The sequence below is a fragment of the Zeugodacus cucurbitae genome, chromosome 4 (assembly GCF_028554725.1).
Source record: "Zeugodacus cucurbitae isolate PBARC_wt_2022May chromosome 4, idZeuCucr1.2, whole genome shotgun sequence".
Classification (NCBI taxonomy): Eukaryota; Metazoa; Arthropoda; class Insecta; order Diptera; family Tephritidae; genus Zeugodacus; species Zeugodacus cucurbitae.
The window spans coordinates 39,786,786-39,807,456 of record NC_071669.1 but is presented as its reverse complement, the minus strand read 5'-3'; the positions used below and the strand labels follow the sequence as shown (position 1 = coordinate 39,807,456).

General features: G+C 38.6%; 5 protein-coding genes across 5 annotated transcripts; 4 read left to right on the top strand and 1 right to left on the bottom strand.

Moving 5' to 3' along the window:
• Window positions 1-4,978: 4,978 nt before the first annotated feature.
• Window positions 4,979-5,554, top strand: LOC105214444 (larval/pupal cuticle protein H1C-like). The gene is made up of 2 exons (XM_011187877.3): window positions 4,979-5,089; window positions 5,157-5,554. The coding sequence occupies exons 1-2, from the start codon at window positions 5,078-5,080 to the stop codon at window positions 5,544-5,546; spliced, it is 402 nt and encodes a 133-aa protein (XP_011186179.1). The 5' UTR covers window positions 4,979-5,077; the 3' UTR covers window positions 5,547-5,554.
• Window positions 5,555-8,485: 2,931 nt separating this feature from the next.
• Window positions 8,486-9,289, top strand: LOC105214443 (retinin). Its single transcript, XM_011187875.3, has 2 exons — window positions 8,486-8,622; window positions 8,708-9,289. The coding sequence occupies exons 1-2, from the start codon at window positions 8,611-8,613 to the stop codon at window positions 9,107-9,109; spliced, it is 414 nt and encodes a 137-aa protein (XP_011186177.1). The 5' UTR covers window positions 8,486-8,610; the 3' UTR covers window positions 9,110-9,289.
• Window positions 9,290-11,724: 2,435 nt separating this feature from the next.
• On the bottom strand, window positions 11,725-12,607 carry LOC105214442 (larval/pupal cuticle protein H1C). The gene is made up of 2 exons (XM_011187873.3): window positions 12,455-12,607; window positions 11,725-12,369 (listed from the first exon to the last, which is right to left on the bottom strand). The coding sequence occupies exons 1-2, from the start codon at window positions 12,464-12,466 to the stop codon at window positions 11,851-11,853; spliced, it is 531 nt and encodes a 176-aa protein (XP_011186175.1). The 5' UTR covers window positions 12,467-12,607; the 3' UTR covers window positions 11,725-11,850.
• Window positions 12,608-14,892: 2,285 nt separating this feature from the next.
• On the top strand, window positions 14,893-15,582 carry LOC105214441 (cuticle protein LPCP-23). Its single transcript, XM_011187872.3, has 2 exons — window positions 14,893-15,024; window positions 15,091-15,582. Exons 1-2 carry the CDS (start codon window positions 15,013-15,015, stop codon window positions 15,409-15,411), a joined length of 333 nt encoding a protein of 110 aa, XP_011186174.1. The 5' UTR covers window positions 14,893-15,012; the 3' UTR covers window positions 15,412-15,582.
• Window positions 15,583-19,376: 3,794 nt separating this feature from the next.
• Window positions 19,377-20,149, top strand: LOC105214440 (uncharacterized). The gene is made up of 2 exons (XM_011187871.3): window positions 19,377-19,534; window positions 19,632-20,149. Exons 1-2 carry the CDS (start codon window positions 19,523-19,525, stop codon window positions 19,950-19,952), a joined length of 333 nt encoding a protein of 110 aa, XP_011186173.1. The 5' UTR covers window positions 19,377-19,522; the 3' UTR covers window positions 19,953-20,149.
• Window positions 20,150-20,671: the final 522 nt, after the last annotated feature.

Here is a 20,671-nt window from a genome sequence, read left to right as displayed (position 1 = left end):
GATGAAATCATATCAACGTCTTTTAAGACAGGAGAGGCTATAATAACAGCGAGTCTGTTGGAGACTCCAGTACGATCACACGTAAGGACTAATGATGGTACGAGAAACTATCACATATGCTGCTGCTTTCAATTGAAAAGACATCAGCTGTTGGAACTATATCGACACCGCCTATTACAATTTTTCTGGTTTAGCTTTGGTCGATTAAGAAACTTACTTCCTCCTTGGGAATACGACACCCTTTTAACCAGCTACAATTCCCAATCTTTCAGATATTTCAAGAACTGTCGGCATCTTTGTTGATTTACCGGGCTTTAATTCATGTTTTAGGAACAGATACCATTTCATGTATGTATTTGAGAAACAAGTAACTTCTCGGGCAAACCAAAGACAGGACAGCACATAGTTTGCCACGTTTAAGCTTGAGACGTATTTCTGCTATTAAGACAAGTAATGAGCGCTAATTACAGTTACAAACAAGCAGAGTTAATATCCAAAAACTCTAAAAGTCACTATGACTATAACGGTGGGTGTAAAGAAAGTAACCACCCCACCCCCCACCTCCCAGGGTACGTAACACGTTGCTTTAAAGTGATTTATTTCTATCTTACTCTAACATAGCATCGCTAAGAACATCGAATAGCATTTATAAAATGTTTGCGAAAATATGACTAGTTGACATAAATTTTCAAAACATCATGTCGATGGGGGCACCTCTAAACTTAGCGCGAGATTACTGATTTTTTGTGTGTTTAAATTTTACCTAAAACAGAAACTTTCTACAGGTATAACAAAGCAAAAATCAAAAATAAAGAAAAATCGCCCCACCGTAATGTATATATCAAGAACCGATGAAGATACTGGAACACAGAAACACTGCATTTGAGGTGACATTATTCATTTAAAATTTTCCGAAATTGGAATACAAATTTTCAAGGCCATAGTTATCCAACATGAAGACCTCAGTGCCAATGTATAATTCTTTACCAAAAATACCTGTAAATATCTCGGATATTTTTAAGATATTCAGAAACAATTGTTTCTTCTAATAAGGAGTGTCTCTGCTAGAAATTGGTGATATCTGGTCATACCTTCCCTTAGTTCCCATATACCTAACCGTGTTTCAAACATCCGTTGGGCTTTATACCGTAGATATCGGTTAATAATATTAGATATCTTAGCAAAGAGCGCGAATAATCATGGATATAATGCAGCTTGGTGGTGAAAATAAGTGAAATCGGTTCAGAAATTAACCCAGTCCTCATACTAAATACATATAATGATCTTCGTTACCCTAGTGGGCTTACTTGTTAAATGTATATATCGTATACTATACTTTTGAGTTTATATACAGTATATCAGTATTTATGCAATTGCATTAAAATGAATGATAAAATGATAAAAATCATTTTCTTAAAATCACATAAAATGCGCAATAATCATATTAGAACAATGGTTGATTGGAAGGTATCTTCTCCTAGCCCAGAATTGAGTTTCAATTCTCTTAAAATTAGCTATGAAAATAAGTCTTCTTCTTCTTCTTGACTGGCGTAGACACCGCTTACGCGGTTATAGCCGAGTCCAAAACAGCGCGCCACGCATCTCTCCTTCTGGCAGTTTGGCGCCAATTGGTTATTCCAAGCGAAGCCAGGTCCCTCTCCACCTGGTCCTTCCATCGGAGTGGAGGTCTCCCTCTTCCTCTGCTTCCACCAGCGGGTACTGCATCGAATACTTTCAGAGCTGGAGCACCTTCATCCATTCGAACAACATGTCCTAGCCAGCGTAGCCGCTGTTTTTTTATTCGCTGGACTATGTCTATGTCGTCGTATAAATCGTACAGCTCATCGTTCCATCGTCTGCGGTATTCGCCGTTGCCAATTCTTAAGGGACCATAAATCTTCCGCAAAACCTTTCTCTCGAAAACTCCTAGTTCCGTCTCATCGGATGTTGACATCGTTTGGTTTTTGTTCGTCGAGAGAGGACTTTACTTTTCAATTGCCTACTTAGTCCATAGTAGCACCTGTTGGCAAGAGTGATTCTGCGTTGGATTTCCAGGCTGACATTGTTATTGCTGTTAATGCTGGTTCCCAGGTAGACGAAATTATCTACAACTTCAAAGTTATGACTGTCAACAGTGACGTGGGAGCCAAGACGCGAATGCGCTGACTGTTTGTTTGACGACAGGAGATATTTCGTCTTGTCCTCGTTCACCACCAGACCCATACGTTTCGCTTCCTTATCCAGTCTGGAGAAAGCAGAACTAACGGCGCGGTGTTGTTTCCAATGATATCGATATCATCGGCGTACGCCAGTAGCTGTACACTCTTATAGAAGATTGTACCTTCTCTGTTTAGCTCTGCAGCTCGTATTATTTTCTCCAGCATCAGGTTAAAGAAATCACACGAGAGTGAGTCACCTTGTCTGAAACCTCGTCTGGTATCGAACGGCTCGGAGAGGTCCTTCCCGATCCTGACGGAGCTTTTGGTGTTGCTCAACGTCAGCTTACACAGCCGTATTAGTTTTGCGGGGATACCAAATTCAGACATCGCGGCATAAAGGCAGCTCCTTTTCGTGCTGTCGAAAGTAGTTTTAAAGTCGACAAAGAGATGGTGTGTGTCGATCCTATTTTCACGGGTCTTCTCCAAAATTTGGCGCATGGTGAATATCTGGTCCGTTTTTGATTTTCCAGGTCTAAAGCCACACTGATAAGGTCCAATCAGTTTGTTGACGGTGGGCTTTAGTCTTTCACACAATACGCTCGACAGAACCTTATACGCGATGTTGAGGAGGCTTATCCCACGGTAATTGGCGCAAATTGTGGGGTCTCCCTTTTTGTGTATTGGGCAGAGTACACTGAGATTCCAATCGTCAGCCATGCTTTCTTCCGACCATATTCTGCAAAGAAGTTGATGCAAGCACCTTATCAGCTCTTCGCCGCCGTATTTGAATAGCTCGGCCGGTAATCCATCGGCACCCGCCGCCTTATTGTTCTTCAAGCGGGTAATTGCTATTCGAATTTCTTCACGGTCGGGCAATGAAACATCTGCTCCATCGTCGTCGATTGGGGAATCGGGTTCGCCATCTCCTGGTGTTGAAGTGTTCCCTCCACAAACTCAGTATACTCTGGTCATCAATAACTAGATCACCTCTGGGGGTCCTACAGGAGTGCGCTCCGGTCTTGAAACCTTCAGTTAGTCGCCGGATCTTTTCGTAAAATTTTCGAGCATTACCGCTGTCGGCCAGCTTGTCAAGCTCTTCATACTCACGCATTTCGGCCCCTTTCTTTTTTTGTCTGCAAATGCGTCTCGCTTCCCTCTTCAGCTCTCGGTATCTTTCCCATCCCGTTCGTGTTGCGGTCGATCGCAACATTGCGAGGTAGGCAGTCTGTTTTCTCTCCACTGCGAGACGACAATCCTCATCATACCAGCTGTTTTTTTGACTTTTCCGAAAACCAATGGTTTCGGTAGCAGCTGTACGTAAGGAGTTTGATATGCCGTCCCACAGCTCCCTTATACCGAGATGCTGATGAGTGCTCTCAGAGAGCAGGAATGCAAGTCGAGTAGAAAATCGTTCGGTTGTGATTGCAGCTTCTCGATGTCGAACCTTCCTTGTGTTTGTTGACGTGTACGCTTTTCTACACAGAGGCGGGTGCGTATCTTAGCTGCTACAAGATAGTGGTCCGAGTCGATGTTGGGACCACGAAGCGTACGCACATCACAAACACTGGAGACATGTCGTCCATCTATCACAAAATGATCGATCTGGTTGCGAGTGATTCGATCCGGGGACAGCCAAGTAGCTTGATGGATTTTCTTATGCTGGAATCTAGTACTACAGACGACCATATTTCGGGCCCCGGCGAAGGCGATCAGCCTCAGACCGTTTGGTGATGGTCATGGAGGCTGAATTTTCCGACTGTTGTGCCAAAGACACCTTCTTTACCCACCCTAGCGTTGAAATCGCCAAGCACGATTTTGACATCGTGGCGGGGGCAGCGCTCATAGGTACGTTCTAGGCGCACATAGAAGGTATCTTTGATCACTTCGTCCTTCTCTTCCGTCGGGGCGTGGGCGCAAATCAGCGATATGTTGAAGAACCTCGCTTTGATGCGGATTGTGGCTAGACGTTCATCCACCGGAGTGAATGCCAGGACTCGACGACGGAGTCTCTCTCCCACCACGAACCCCACACCGAATTTGCGCTCCTTTATATGGCCGCTGTAGTAGATGTCACAAGGACCCACCTTCTTCCGTCCTTGTCCCGTCCATCGCATTTCTTGGATTGCGGTGATGTCAGCCTTTACTCTTACGAGGACATCAACCAGCTGGGCAGAGGCATCTTCCCAATTAAGGGTCCGGACATTCCAGGTGCATGCCCTTATTTCGTAGTCCTTTAAACGTTTGCAGTGGTCGTCATCAAAATTGGGGTCTCTCATCATATGAAAATAAGTACACGACAGAAATAGAAGCTGTATGACAGGAAATGGCACTTAACTTTTAAAAGGCTTTTGAGGCAAGTTTTGATAGTTCGCAATATGAAACCATTAATAAAACATTACTTTCTGCTTAAAAAAATTATCTAAATACATAAAGTGACTTGGTGAGAATAATCTGGCCTGGGTGCCAGATGAAGCAATCATGTGAGACATTGCCAAATGAAATCAACATAAAACAACTAACCGTACTATTAAAACCCTTATGAGAAGAAACCCTAAATGGCGTGCACCTGTTTATAATACATTTAATAGTTTTACTCACCTCAAAACTTTACCTCATCTGTATTGAATATTTTTACGCACTTAAAGCTCAAACGTATGTGCATACATAGTATGTACAAAAACATAGATATATGGTATATGTAACTGTACCAACTACGCACATAGAGTATGACTTTCGAATTTCAACAAACTATTTCTCTGTTTTGTTACTTTTAATGGATTAATTAAGTTTCATGGTAAATTGAAGTCTTAAAGGTATAAAAGCGATGGATACTCAACCGAAAGACATCAATCAGCTAACAACGCTCAAAAGTCAAAAATCGTTCTTTCTTACGAACCTAAAACTCAAAACCTAACAAAATGTACAAATTGGTAAGTTAGTAGTATAGTAACATATTTCGGAATATTTTAACAATCTAATTCTTCTATTTTCAAACAGTTTGTCCTTGCTGCCCTTGTCGCCGTTGCCGCCGCTGCCCCAAGCCACTTGTATGAGAGTCCAGTTGTGTACTCCGCTCCAGCATCGGTTGCCTACCATGAACCCGTCTTGGCTAAAGTTGGCTCCGTGGTGAAGAGCATTCCCACCGCTGTCTCCCATCAAAGTCAGTCGATTGTGCACAGTTCAGCTCATGTTGTGGAGGATGTGGTTGCACCCGTTGTGAAGACCAGCTATGTCTCCGCCCCAGTAGTGAAGACCATCCACTCTGCTCCTCTGGTGCACACCTCATATGCCGCTGCCGCCCCCATCATCAAATCATACGCTGCTGCTCCAGTTGTGCACAGTTATGCTGCACCTTTGGCTTATGACACCCACTACTCATCCTGGTAAATGGACGACGTAAGGGAATAGAAATAGACAAAAGATTTTGTACACTAATTTTGTGATAAAACGAATACCTTATTTGTTTAGAATAATTAGATAATAATGTTGTTGACTTTTATATCAGCGATTTGTTAAATAAATTATTTTATCAAAAAGTTAAATTTTTTCCTGATTTTTCCTGTTTAAACTTTTAGATATTATAGTAGTAGTAGTATATTAGTTTGTCAAGAGTTTAAAATTATCCTGAGTTCGATGATCTTGACTCATACTCAACGAATCCAAATTGATACTATTGAATACATATCATACACGTATACAAATATCATAATCATCGATGTTGATTTAGAATGTCAAGAAGAAGTTGATATGTATTTGACAACTGAATAACCCAATTTGTTTCTCTGTATTCGATAGTTCGAGATTATTTGATTCCGACTTTACTAAAACTTGTAGCGTGCCGAATCGAACAGGCAACTAACATAAATCAGGCAGTTATACTGATATAATCAAACAGAGATGGAATAGAAAGTAATGAAGGATCTTAGTGAGGATCCCATATATGAGCCTTCTTATAAATGTAGAATTGTTAGATTTCCCTTAAATTCTGAAATAATTGTTTGCAATTTGTAGAGAATGAGCTTAAAGTTCTAAGGAATTCTTCAGTTTTATCTCGGGTTTTTTATTTTCGGATTTTATTAAACTATACGTTTTTTGAGTTAAAAAAAATGGCGGTTACAATATATAAAATACGATCTTAATCTACATAAACCTTAAATTTGGAAATATTGACTTTGCATAAATTTTTTACCAACCAAATTAAAAAAATAATAATAATTTCTGAACGAAATAATTAGCAGTTGCTTATAAAAATCGTAGTTTAGTAGATAATAATGATTATTATGAGAGTACAGTTCAACTTTCAAGTTAATACGTTAGTCTCTGAGTACCATCTTCGCCAGAATTCAAAAATGTGGATTCATTAAATCACACAATGCGCAAAATCTCTGTTCTGATAAAATTGTTCAAGCTGTTTTCTGTCTTATAGATACATATTTAAGGAATAATTTCCGAAATTAAAAAAAAAATAAATAAAACTCCTCCATTGTGACGTCATTTCCGGTGACCCCTCGGAAAAAAGGTGTGTCCGCGTTGTCAGCATAACTCCTGACAGGATCAAAATAACAAAAATAAGTGTTTTAGGGAAGATCATAAACTCGTACTTGAACGAAGGAAAGACAAAAAAGTAAAAATTGGAATTTTGGCAGACATTTTTCCAAAAAAGTAAAAATCCTTCGTTCAAGCACGAGTAAATTTTTAGTGAAAATAAACCTGACTTGGAGCGCATACCTTCCCAAGGCTGCATCTTCGAAACTATTATTCGGATCGACTTGAAAATTTAGGATAATATTCTTGAGATGTTGTAGAAATTAATAGGCCAAAAAACAAATCGATTTTTTAAACCCACGAAACCCATGTAACCCCTTAACCTCTTCGTGCAATTTTTATATTCTCGCAATATCTGGCACAGAGTATAACTTTTGTTCTTATAACTGTTGTTTGTGTCACAAAGAATTAAAAGAGTTAGATCCCTGCAAGCGATAACTTAAAAGTTTTATAATTAAGCCATTTGTAAAGTGATGAAAGTAATTGAAATTTTTTTTTTGGAAAAAGAGGCGTGGCCCGGCATACTATTAAGATTTTTGTTTATATCTCATAAACTACTAAAGCTTTATCAACCAAACTTACTGAAGTAATTTCCTTAGGCTCTCGATTATACAGCTTATTATACAGCTTGAAACATAGGATAATATCGGAATATAAACACGCCTACCTCCCATATAAAGATTTTGTTGAAAACGACTAAAAGTGCTTTAATTCAGTAAGTAAAAACCAAACCAGAGACTCTAAATTTTATGGTAAAGATGGTACAGAAAAGCACTAAGATTGGTATAAAAAATTTACTATGGGCGTGACGCCGTCAATAAAACCCATATCTCAGAAACTACTCGGCCAAAGGAACTATTGAAATAAAAATATTTTGGCATCCCAATGATATAGTTTGAAAATGAACGGAATTGGCTTATTACCATGCCTTCCTTATACCACAGTTATGAAGTCAATATGATAGACGGATTTTCGAGAAAATTGTGTGTTATCTTAATAAAATTACAGAAATAAATTGCGAAGGTATAAAATGACCGGTTACACCCGAACTTAGCCCTTCCTTACTTGTTATTCTAAGAAATTGCGATAAGGTGATCGAATTTTTTTAATCAAACATTTTACCAATATATAAAATAATATGATTCTTTGAAAAATTTACTTTACCCAACAATATAGAAACGTACCGGTCCAAAGAACGCAGTGATCAATGAATCGGCGCAGGGACTTAGTGCACACTGACGTCAAGACATATGTGAGGTAAATGCCCGCATAAACAACATTTCATTCTTCTTACAAATAACTTCCTCGCTGCTAAGTGCTAATTATGGAATTTCCAGTAAATCGAATCTATTTATCTAAGCCATGCTTAAAATAGTACAATACAAGTCAAACCGGAGTTTATATATTTCTAATACTTCTGCACTTCTGACATTCCTTTAATTTAGCGCATAGTTGTGTGTTATGTCTGCGTAAATAAACAAGCGATTCAAATCTCATTTCCTCAATGGTAATATAGCGATAGCATAATTGTCTCATTAACACCACCCAAACTGGTTCTGAAGGCGGCACTAATTGCTTTGACGAATGCGCTCGACTTAGACAACGCTCACATACTTACAATATACGCATACAAAAGCCGTTATGGATATGCACGCATATGCACAACTGCAAGCACGCACATTTCGCAGCTCATTGATCAGGTGACAAGGCCGTCACCGTTGGCAGCGCAGCCACCGGACTGAACTGTGATCGAAGTTTATTGGCTGTCAACGCATGCAACGATTTACATTGGCGTTTTGTGGGCGCCTAACGGTATAAATACTACAGTCGATATTGAGAACGGTATCAGTTCTTTAACGCTCTCAGTCAATACAGACCTCCAAACAACAAACAAAAAACTTTTAAAATGTTCAAGTTGGTAAGTTGTCGCATCACTCACATAGGAATTTACACACACACAGGAGCAATATGTTGACATTTGCATCTTCTTATCAATTTGACAGGTGGTATTGTCTGCTCTCCTGGCCGTAGCTGCTGCTCGCCCCAGTCTCATCGAATCCCATCCAGTGTTGGCTTCCGTTGCGGTGCAAGAGCCGGTGCTCGCCAAAGTGGGCTCTGTGGTGCAGAGCATCCCTACTGCTGTCTCCCACCAGAGCTCCACCATCGTGCACAGCTCGGCGCATGCAGTTCAGGATATTGTTGCGCCTGCTGTGAGGACTAGCGTGGTGTCCGCCCCCGCGGTGGTAGAGACTATTGCTGCCGCTCCTGTTCTGCACTCAGCTGCCGTGCATCATGTTGCCGCTGCTCCATTGTTGCACCACGCTTCAGTTGCTCACATCTCTGCACCGCTGACTCATTTGCATGCTGCATCCCCACTCACCCTCGCCGCCACCAGTTTGTGGTAAACGCATTGAGATAAGGACGATTTAGTTGGACTGCCTTCTTCTTTAGTAAAATTTAAATTTTTTTCGTTTCATTTTAATTTTTATTTCCTGATTGTTATAATTTTATTTCGAACTAGTTATTTATTGGAGAACTCTTGAAATTTTAAACGAATAAATGTGATTGGAATGTTTCAAAAATAATTTAATATTATTAGAGGGGCCAAATTTTCACGTCATTTTGCTAAGATATACCACATATTAACCGATATTTACGGTATAAAGCTCACCGAATTTTAGGAAATCCTCATATTAAGTATATGAGTAGGTAGTGCAGCATTTTGATGCAACTACATATATGAGTGCTCCATAAAATACTGAATCTCACAAACTACAGTGTACCCATAAAATTGTTCACTTAATTTGATGGAAATTTGTTTGATGTTATATAATTTACCAATATTTTCGTAATTGAAATAGCCGTAGGCACAGAATTCCTTTTATTTGTTACATGAAGATTTGAAAAGTTATAATACGAATTCGACTATAATTACGAATTTTTACTTAAAGTGTACACACATATTAGAAGCAATATTTGTACTACGTTTTTACACTCTTGCAACATTTTGCACAGAATGTAATAGTTTTGTTCACCTAACCGTTGTATGTGACACATAAAGGTAAACGAGTTAGATAAGGAGTTATATACTTCAAAATGATCATGATGACGAGTTGAGTAGAGTAGAGAAGGTTGGTATTGTAAAAACCCGTAAAGAAAATTATAAAATAATACGTAAATATAGGGATATATTTGGATTAAAATTGTTTGGGAAAGTGGACACACCCACCTCCCATACAAATATTAGGTGGAAAACTAGTCCAAAGAGTTTATGATCAATATTAATATAAAAATTTTCACAATTTCAGTTATTTTGGAATTCCGACACTACTTTCAGAAAATGGGCGAAACCACATCACAACCAAGTGATGTTAAACACCAGTGAAGATACACCGGACATGAGGACCTCAGTGCTAATGGTCAAGTTTTTATTGGAAATTTTGGTAAATTTGTTAGATATTCCAAAGAATTTCAGAGCAGAATTTTTTCTTACAATAGCATGCCTCTGTGTCAAATATGGTCAAAATCGGGTCAACACTTTCTCCATGTACCTGATATTTGGGTTTTTAAACTTCCCATGACTATATACAATATCTTTTGATTAATATGTGAAATATCTTAGCAAATTAAATGACCGTAAAGTCTTGGACATAATATAGCTTGGTGGAAAAATTGTTTAAATTGATCCAGGGCCCAGGGCCCAGCTTCCATCTACTGTATGTAATACACCCGAACATAGACCTTACATACTTGGTTCCTGTATTTTCATTTATGTTTGATTTATCTTTTGCAACGCGAAAGAAATTGTTTGAATTTAGTAAATTGATTGATGGAATTTTGTAGAATAATTCAAAGTGTATTCAACAAAGTGAACTAAGTATATGACATTTCATTATTTTACCCGAATTTGACATGTTTGTTGCCATTGATTTAACCCTTACATTTATTCAAAAATTCAAATTTTGAAATTCAAAAGTAAACAAATTTCAAACTAAAAAAAAATATTTTTTAAATTAATAAAATAAAATGCCGAATACTTTCTGCTTATGCAAAACAACTCATGGAAGCAATTTACTAATGTTTTGTGCTCCAACTAACAATTCGCAAACAATTTTATCAATATATATTATATTGTTCAAGATAAAAAAGACGGGTTAATGTAAATAAATACATGAATTGTTTACTATTTTATTGTCAAAAACGGGTATGTCAAATACTTAGTTCACTTTGTTGAATACACTTTGGTATAATTTAGCCAATTGTCAAACTACAATATAATGTTGTCAAGAAAATGTTGTATGGGTCCCAAATTTTCTTTAATTGCTTGTGTAATTGCTATTGTTTGAAAATGAATCTCAAAATTAACTGAACAACTTTTTAAACCTTTTGACCAATGCTACAAAAATATTGATTAATTTTCCCAACTAACACAATTTAAGAAATTATTAACATAACCTATGTTTGTGGTGTAGGGCGTGGCTATGTTCCCATTTCACTGATGCTTCATTGTATCTCAGAGTTCCAGTCTACATCAAGTGGTGGATGGATGCTTCTGGTAGATCGACGGGAAGATATTGGTTTCGTCGCCCTGATAATTTTCATTATGTATATAAGAAACATTTATTTCTTTCCGAACTTAGTACAGGGCTCATATACAAAAATGGGTTTCAAAATATATTTTAGTATAGATAATGCTTGAGACGTATTGATCAAATGAGTTGTTCCTACAACCATACTTTATTATGATGATTTCGATTATGAATTAACTTTGAAAATGTATTTTCAAAATATTCATACTTTCAAAACAAGCACAAGTTTTCGGATAAGTGACGGAAGCCGATTTCAATGTTAAATACAAATGATACTTCCAAAGTGATATAGACAAGTTCGAAGATCGCTTCAACAGACTTACATCGATGTTACCGCTATGTTGAATATTAAAATTAAATTTCGTTAAAGAAATGTGTTTTGCTTTAAAACTATTCTTTCTTTGATAAAATCTCTGAAATGAAATAGCGTATTTTTTTGATTCTCAAAATTTTATTTACTTAACTAAATAATCACAAAATTCTCAATTTAACCGTCCAGCTCTGGTCCATAATTCAATCCGTTATCTAAAACATCGGTACTCGTCTATTCCTTTTGATTACCACAAACCGTGAGCGGTGTAGGTGAGTGGGGAGGAAGCGGCAACGGCAGCAGGGGCAGCAACCACAGCAGCGCCATAGGTGGTGTGCACCAAAGGAGCGGAGTGGACAACTGGGGCAGCAGCAGCGTAGGTGTGGTGAACAACTGGAGCAGCGGCAGCGTAGGTGTGATGAACAACTGGAGCAGCTGCGGCATAGGTCTGGTGAACAACTGGGGCAGCAGCAACGGTCTTCACAACTGGAGCGGCGGCAACAACTGGAGCAGCAGCAACAACGGGAGCGGAGTAGGTAGTCTTCACGGCTGGCGCAACGACATCTTCAACTGCGACGGCCGAGCTGTGCACAACGGTGGAGCTCTGGTGGGAGACAGCAGTTGGTACGCTCTTCACCACGGAGCCCACTTTAGCGAGCACCGGCTCTTGCACGGCAACGGTGGCTGCGGGCGCCGAGTAGACAACGGGTGTTTCGACAACATGGGGAGCAGCAGCAGCTACGGCGAGGAGAGCAGACAATACCACCTAAGGGAAGGAGAAGGATAAATATTTTTTTATTTCGATTATTTTAAATTCTTTTGATAATCCTTATTTCTTGTGAATTACTCACCAACTTGAACATTTTGATTTTTGGGTTTGTTTCTTGTAGGTCTGTATTGACTGTGAGAAAGTTGTTGCGAGAACTGATGCCAGAAATGTCAACGCGTCGCCTTTTTATACGAAAACCGAGCCATTAGAAATATATTTACATACATACAGATATGCATATTTATCTGGGTACTTGTTTAGGGATTAATTTTTTTTTTTCAATATTCGATATTGAAAAAGAATTCGTCAATTGAAAAATACACTTGAAAACTAATTGTGCTCGCCATTACCTATGGCCTTCAAACCAGATCAAGTTTGTATCGATTCGGTGCGTTTGTGAGCTTGAAGCAGCTGAGACAATTATGAACATATCGATACGCTATGATATGTTGTTGCTGTTTATTTATCTTTTTTTCAAATATTTATTAATACGTTTTTTTGTTGTAGGTGTTGTCGAACTTCTTTAAGCGCGTGTTAAAGAACATACCATTGCTTCATACACACACCCCCTCACGAATACTTTACTTGTAGTTAAAAACTGTTAAGCCAATAACTTGTTTACAGTTTTTTGTTTCGCTCACAGCAGAAATCTTGTATAAAGCCCTTCTAATGAACTCTGTTGCAGAACTCATGAACTTGCATTAATCACTCATCCGCCCGACGCAGCACGCAGCTGCTTGCGCTGTAACTTGGAGTTGAATGATGGTGCGTGCGCAGCCACCTTGAACCTTACATGTCTGATGCAGTTCGCTGTGTATTTCTATTTTTACAATATTTGTTTTTAGTGCATGGATGCCGTATGCAACAATTTACAGCTATTGTCGAGGCATACCAGAAGTGAGTAGCAAATACGAGCATGTTCAAAATTGTTGTAAACTCATTCGAGGTCATAGAGCTACCACAAACGTTGGAGACTTAAACAAAGGGCGCACCAAATCCAACAGGTTGCAACGGTAATTATCATTTTATTCAACCACATGCAAATGTGTAATTATTTATCCAGGAAAGAAACTGAAATTGGATTTTCATTTGAGCACAAAACAAAATGCATAAAGATCTCAATTCAAATTTTCTTCAAAGGAACTTAAAAAACCCAACCCATTCAGTAGACGAAATTAAGTGATCATTACAAATTATGATCAATTAAAATATATTAAAATTGCGCATGAATCTTTTGTAATGAACATTTTGAAAGCTAAGGGAAAAGTGCCTTAATGTATATTTTATTATTTCTCGTCTTAATTATTTTATTGACCTGTTAACCAAAGATGCACTGAAAGATTAATTTGAAATCTTCACCGCCTATACAATCCTCGCAACCCAATTTCCGTAAAAAGGCACTTAGCTGGCACACTTCAGCATAAGCTTGGATTAGGTCGCTTGCTAGTTCACGAGATATGTAGATTGATCATCTTAGAAAATGTTTCTGGAGTCAAAAGAAATTGAAACATATTCAACATTCTCTTTTGCGACACTCCAAACCTAATTCTGGTTTAATAATTGGTTACAGAGTATTTTTCACCCTATAGGGCTATTGAATAGAACTACTAAACTGAATACCTACAGAGAAATCAGAGTTTTATTTGACTTGCACGAATATTCGATCCATAATTTAAAATTGTTAATCTATAATCCTTAATTTGTTAAAAATTTAGGGCATCTGTAGGAAAGGCTGCGACCCCAACTTTTGAAACCTTAAAATTGCAAGGCAGCAAAAATTCCTCAGGATTCGAGTCCAGCGAAACAAAATTATTTAGTTTACATATTCTCTGAACATCGTCATTTTGATAATGAAAAATTTCGAAATTTTCAAGATATTTCTAGAGAAAATTACAGTTAAGACATGGCAATAAAATTAAACCTTCAGATGCTAAGTTCTTTAAAATGGTGTTTTAGTTTTTTGTTATTTCTTTAAATTTAATTTTCCCCGAATTCGAACGAGTAGCCTCGTAATTTGGACTCATTTTCGTTATTACGAGTATTATTTCTTCCATAAAAGCGATCTTATCATTACATTCAGCTCGACGTACTTTAACTACTGCATTACTTGCAGTTTTAGTGCGTGTTGGAGGTCAAGCAAAACCAAAAAATCATTAACAAAAAATCGTATCAGTTAAGTGAAGAAAAATAAGTCAAAACAAAGAGCCAAAACTAATTGAAATATTCGTTTATGATGGCCTGTCTATCTGTCTCATTGACGCGGTCGCTACCGTTTGGCTTGTTATTCTCGTATACTCTTTGGCCTTTCCGTACTGCTGCAATTTATTGCTTTATTATTGTTTGCAACTTGCCGGTATTATTCACGCATTTTATTCCTGCCATAACTGCTGTCGTAAATCAATATACCGAGTGTACTTTCAATTCAAAATGTAAACAACCAACATGCATTCAATTACAATAACAAAAACACAACAATTATGATAAATCCGAAAATTGTTAACTTCTTTTCGAAATGCGGCTAATTTTTGGGGGCTGCGTAAAATTTGGTATAAAAAGCTAAAGTGCATTCTGAATATTCATCAGTTGAATTTGTGAACTCACATAGCACAACACAGACCTTCCCAAAAAACAAAAATCAAAATGTTCAAGTTGGTAAGTTAGCCAGTGAGCCATGAAGAGTGCTCGTACTCAATACCTTTACCTTTGCTCTTCTTTCAGGTGGTGTTGTCTGCTCTCCTCGCCGTAGCTGCTGCTGCTCCAGGTTTCATTGCGTCCCATCCAGTGGTGTACTCGGCACCCGTCGCTACAGTTGCCGTGCACGAACCCGTTCTGACCAAAGTGGGTGCCGTGGTGAAGAGCATTCCCACTTCGTACTCCCACCAAAGCCAATCGGTTGTGCACAGCTCTGCCCATGTTGTTCAGGATATTGTTGCACCAGTTGTCAAGACCAGCTATGTAGCCACTGCTCCAGTTGTGCATACCTATGCTGCTCCCATTGTGAAGACAATCGCTGCACCAGTGGTTCTGAAATCGTGGTAAATAGTTGACGCCGTGATGAACTAGATGAAAGCTTGGATTAGTTGTTGGACCGTGATATCATTATTATTTACTTTGGAACTGCCCATTATGTACCTAATTTTTTTGTTGATAAAATTAATTAAAAGATAAATTTATTCTCATAAAATTAAAGTTTTTTATACAAACGTCGAACTAGTGATTTATTCAGAATAACTAAAGTCCTAAAACTCTTTAAAGCATATTCACCTTAAACATACAATATAAAAGAGTGGAAGATAAAGCATTATGAAGTTTGCTCGATATGTGTGCTATTTTTTTAGTACCAAATTAATTTGTAACATATTATGGTGAAGTTAAATTTAATCAAGTTTAAATTACCAATTATTCAAATACAATTATCCACTATTTTTGCATTAAACTTAAAGTTCGGACAGTTCGGGATTATAATATGGAGAATCTCCCAGTGTTTCTTCCCACAATCTATATCTGTGGCTTTGCGTTGTCTTTATGGACACAATTCCCTCCAATTAGCCAATGCTGACAGCTTCTGGGCGATCGCTTCCAGCTCATGGTATATGATTCCCTGTCATCTTACCAAAATCAAAACCTTCTTACCATTTATTGTGGTTTGACAACCGTTTGCGCGGGCTTAATATTTATTCTAAATCCTTTTTTCTTTTAATATACATGTTTAATGAGGGATAATTGAAATTTTATAAGAATAATAACTGTGCCATTGTGACATCATTTCCGGTGAGTCCTCTGGAAAAAGGTGGGTCTGCGTTGACAGCGTTGACGTAGCAGAATAATTTGACCTTAAAATAAAAAATAAGTGTTTAGAATTTGAACGAAGGGAAAATAACGAAAATTTCAATTACGATCTCGAGAAATCTTTACAACCGACATTGAAAACACAGTTTTGAGATAAACGATGACAATAGAGTGTATTTTAGAAATGTTGTAGAATTTAACGAAACTATAATAAATAGGTAAAAAATAGCTGTGAAACCCCTTAATTCGTGGTTTACCCTCAGATCATACTGCTTTTTATATCCAGTATTATTTAATGGTACCGTACGAAAAATGGTTTTACTCCTGGGCAATAGAAAGAGTGCCAACGTGGGCTTCCTTCCTTGACGTCGAATATCCGAACAGAATGAAACTGGCGGGCTCGTCTTTATCGAAGAAAAATTATGGCTTATTTTCTCTTTGCTGGTATCTATCTTTGACACGTCCCCAAACAATATTGAGTCAAGGAATCACAAAACTTGTTTATAACGCAATCTTATGTTTCTCGCACGATCACCATCACACTTTTACAACGCGAGATACAGGTTACTAAAGCCATCTATATGGATGGATGAACAGTCAGACATCGCGGAATTATTTTATAATATACATATATCCCAATTATCTTAAGATTCTATAAACAATCTTTAACGGTACAAAACGTTTAAATGCCATGAAATCTTCTAAGAGTACTAACAGTCAAGTCATTGAAGTCTCAAGTCGATAGTATAATAGCAATTCTAATTACGAGTCACATATCACAAATCGATAGGCATAGGCACGTGATGAAGCAGTATTAATTACAAGCAGGAAAAAAGTACAAAATATTACACTTAACATTGACGGATAAAACATAACCACCCAACAGTCGCTGAAGTATCTAGGCGTAATATTAGACAATCGACTGAAGCACATCGAGAAAGCATGTGAAAAAGCGACGCGAGTAACAGCGGTCCTGTCAAGAATGATGGCCAATATTGGCGGACCGAATCAGAGGGCACTCCTGGCTAAAATAAGCCAGTCGGCGCTAATGTATGCGGTACCCATATGGGGATCAGCAATGAAAAATAAAACATATGCAATGAAAGCAAGTTCTGTAACTAGGCTAAGTGCAATCAGGGTTATAAGGGCATTCCGTACGGTATCACACGAATCAGCTGCCATCATAGCAGGCATCATGCCGCCAGATATTTTGACAATGGAACTTAAAAGAGTGTATAAAAAGTCCAGAGATATTGGAAGACAACTCACAACAGAAGAACGGAACGAATATAGGCTAAAGAGTATATGCGATTGACAGAGTTGATGGGATAGGTCGGACAAAGGAAGATGGACGTACAAGCTAATCGGGAATGCCCAAGCTTGGTTGGAAAGAAAACACGGCGAGACGGATTTCTATCTAACAAAATTTCTGAAAGGAACATGGCTGCTTCAGAAATTATCTGTTAAAATACGGTCACGATAATGGATCAGAATGTTCCTTCTGCGGTAACGGTGAAGAAAGCGCGCACCATATATTCTCTACCTGCACGAAATACGAGGAAGAGAGATCAAACATAGAGACTCTTATAAATGAACGGGTGACGCCAGAAAATATTGTGCACGACATGATTAAAGGTAAAGACGTGTGGAATACAGTGAAAATATGGGGTAAACCATAAAGGTGATTACGAAGAGCCATCTTTGGCTTAGCTTGGTCCTGCGAAGATATGCCTAACGGCGGTCCCGTAGGACTTGTAATCAGTAGTCGGAGTTAAGGGTTTAGTACGTAGGTATATTGTTACGTAAGTCCACGATAGTAAGACATACTCGCTGGGCGTGGTCCCGAAAGAGGTGTGCCCTTAGCGTGCAGTATGAATCGTACATGCCGTCTAGTTAGACGGTATCTATGAAAGATTCCCCCTTCGATCCAAAAAAAAAAAAGGCACATGATGAAAAAATCGCCTCATCATATCACATGTGATATTTCAGCATATCACAGCATATCGTATGATATCGCATGAAATAACGGTTCATTTGTAGCTGTGATTTATCGAAAGCTCATAACAAACCACTTCGTTGATAATATTTAACAACTGAAGGTTGCAACCACAAACAATTTACGAACAAACCCACTCATTTAACCCACAATATCAAAGCCGGTTCGTGCTGCCACCTTGAAGATTGTGGCACACACATCAACTCTATGTATGTGGCAGTGTGTATGTTGTTGCGTGTACGCACAATGCGTGAACATGAACTTGAGACACCTCCATGTAAGCCGGTGTTAGTGAAGTTTGAACCACAAGACAAGCGCTGCGGAGTAATGATAAAAATAAAGACACTTACAACAATTACCAATCAAGTTGTTGTTCTGTAGTAGGCATTAGTTGCATCAGCTGCGACCAAATAAACCGCTCAAGCAAACGAATGCGTTGTGATTTTTCACGGTCAAGCCTGGTGTACGCAGCTATGTGGCTGAGACTGTCAGCGAGGCAGATACGGCAGTTAAAACTCGGTTTATGACCAAGTAAAAAATCAAAACATGCCACTAGCAAAAGCCATTAAAGCACTCACAGCGAGCGTGTGCGTGATGCAATCGCAGCTACATGCTTTAATAGCCATCTGTTGTTGTTGGTGGTGGTATGCTGAATGCAAATATGTTTATTTCTGTGTGCCGCCAGCGCAATTTGTTCGGTGTTGCTGCGGCAGTGTGTCAACGGCTTAACGTGGCAGACAAAACACACAAGCGCTGCGGCCCACAATGACACACAGCAAGACATGGTGCCAAGGCGTATAACGGTTAATAGCCGGCTGTTTCAACTGGTCTTGTAGCTCACGAGTGGAAAAATGAAAATAAGAGTGCTTCTATTTGAAATGTTTTTGTTATTGCTATAATTTAGTTTTCGTATGGCACACATTTGCACAAGGCAGCCGACGTAGCAGCGGAAAAAACGCAAACAATGACCGGCCCACCGACTCGACAACCCACTGCCCGACCGCACTACTTCACACTGCTCGCTCATAATTTGCAACAACCAACGCTTTGCCCGTAGCCAAAAATGCGACCAATCTGGCGTTTTTCACGTCGGCTGCTTTTATTATTGTAATTTTCTTTTGTTTTTATTTTTTGTTATTATTTTATTCTTCGCTTTTGTTACCGATTTTCCTCTTTTGCATTTTTGTGCATGTTGATGCTTTATTTTATACAAATGTCTGTGCTTTCGGTGGAAATTTGTTGGATTACTTCGTTTGTATAAAAGAGCAGGCGCTGGTCAGCAACAAGCAACAGTTACAACGGTAATTCACCGCAACACAGATCTACAATTCGCAATCGTTCCACAGCCGAGAAAGGATTATCAAAATGCTGAAATTGGTAAGCTGAGGAGTGTCGGCTTTTCAGCTTCTTATTATACATCCGCATCCTTTTGCATGCAAATTTATTTACATAAGTATGTTCTACTCTCTTCTAGGTGGTGTTGTTATCTACTCTGCTTGCCGTCGCAGTTGCGCGCCCCGGCTACCTCTCACACGCGCCCCTGCTCTACTCGGCGCCAGCAACAGTCATACACGAGCCGGTTTTGGCCAAAGTAGGCGCGGTCGTAAAGAGCTTCCCCACCTCGGTCTCCCATCAGAGCTCGTCGATTGTGCACAGTTCGGCCGTTGCTGTGGAGCCCATCCTAGCGCCCATTGTGAAGACCACTTACACAGCGCCGGTGCTGCATGCCGCCCCGATCTATAAGACCATTGCCTTGCCCTCTTTGCATGCATCGCCTTCGGCCGGTTGGTGGTAATGTGGAGCTTTTACATTAATTCCATTTATCAAACAAAGTGGCGGCTTGTAAGTGGAGCTACGGCTCCAGTACCAGCCAGTTGTCAGTTGTTGGTTTTCATCTTCATAAGTTTTGCATATTTATATAATTGTTTATATATTAATATAATAATTACATATAGTCGATCGCATGTTTGTAAATAAATGTCTAAAATCAAATTACAAGTCTTGGTTATTGCATATTTTGGAACCATTTTATAAACCGTTTTTCGAATTTTTACAAGAAGCGATGTTCACGTTGTTTAAGAAAATCTAAGAAATTGCGACCGATTCTAAAGCCCACAAACGAACATTTTGAAACTATATTTAAAGAATCATGAATCATAGAAAGAACCTATCACAAATTTGTAGACGGAAATTTTACTAGAATCCACCCTTCTCTTTTCGTCTCATATTCACTCATTATCTATGTTCATTCCTCCGTCTTTTTCTACACTAAAAAAACATTTTTTATTCGTTGAGATTTTTATTCTACGAGCTTTGAGGCCAATATTCGAAAATAAGAGGTCTAGTAAAATAAATTAAATTACTTTTCCAATAGACGGCTTTAATTATTTGTATCTCGTGTTGTATAAGTACGATCGGTATATTTAACGAGGAGTTTACGTCATTGATCTAATTTGCAGTAGGACAATCCCTGCTGAATCGCAACAAAATGAACACATCGGGTAAATCGGATGG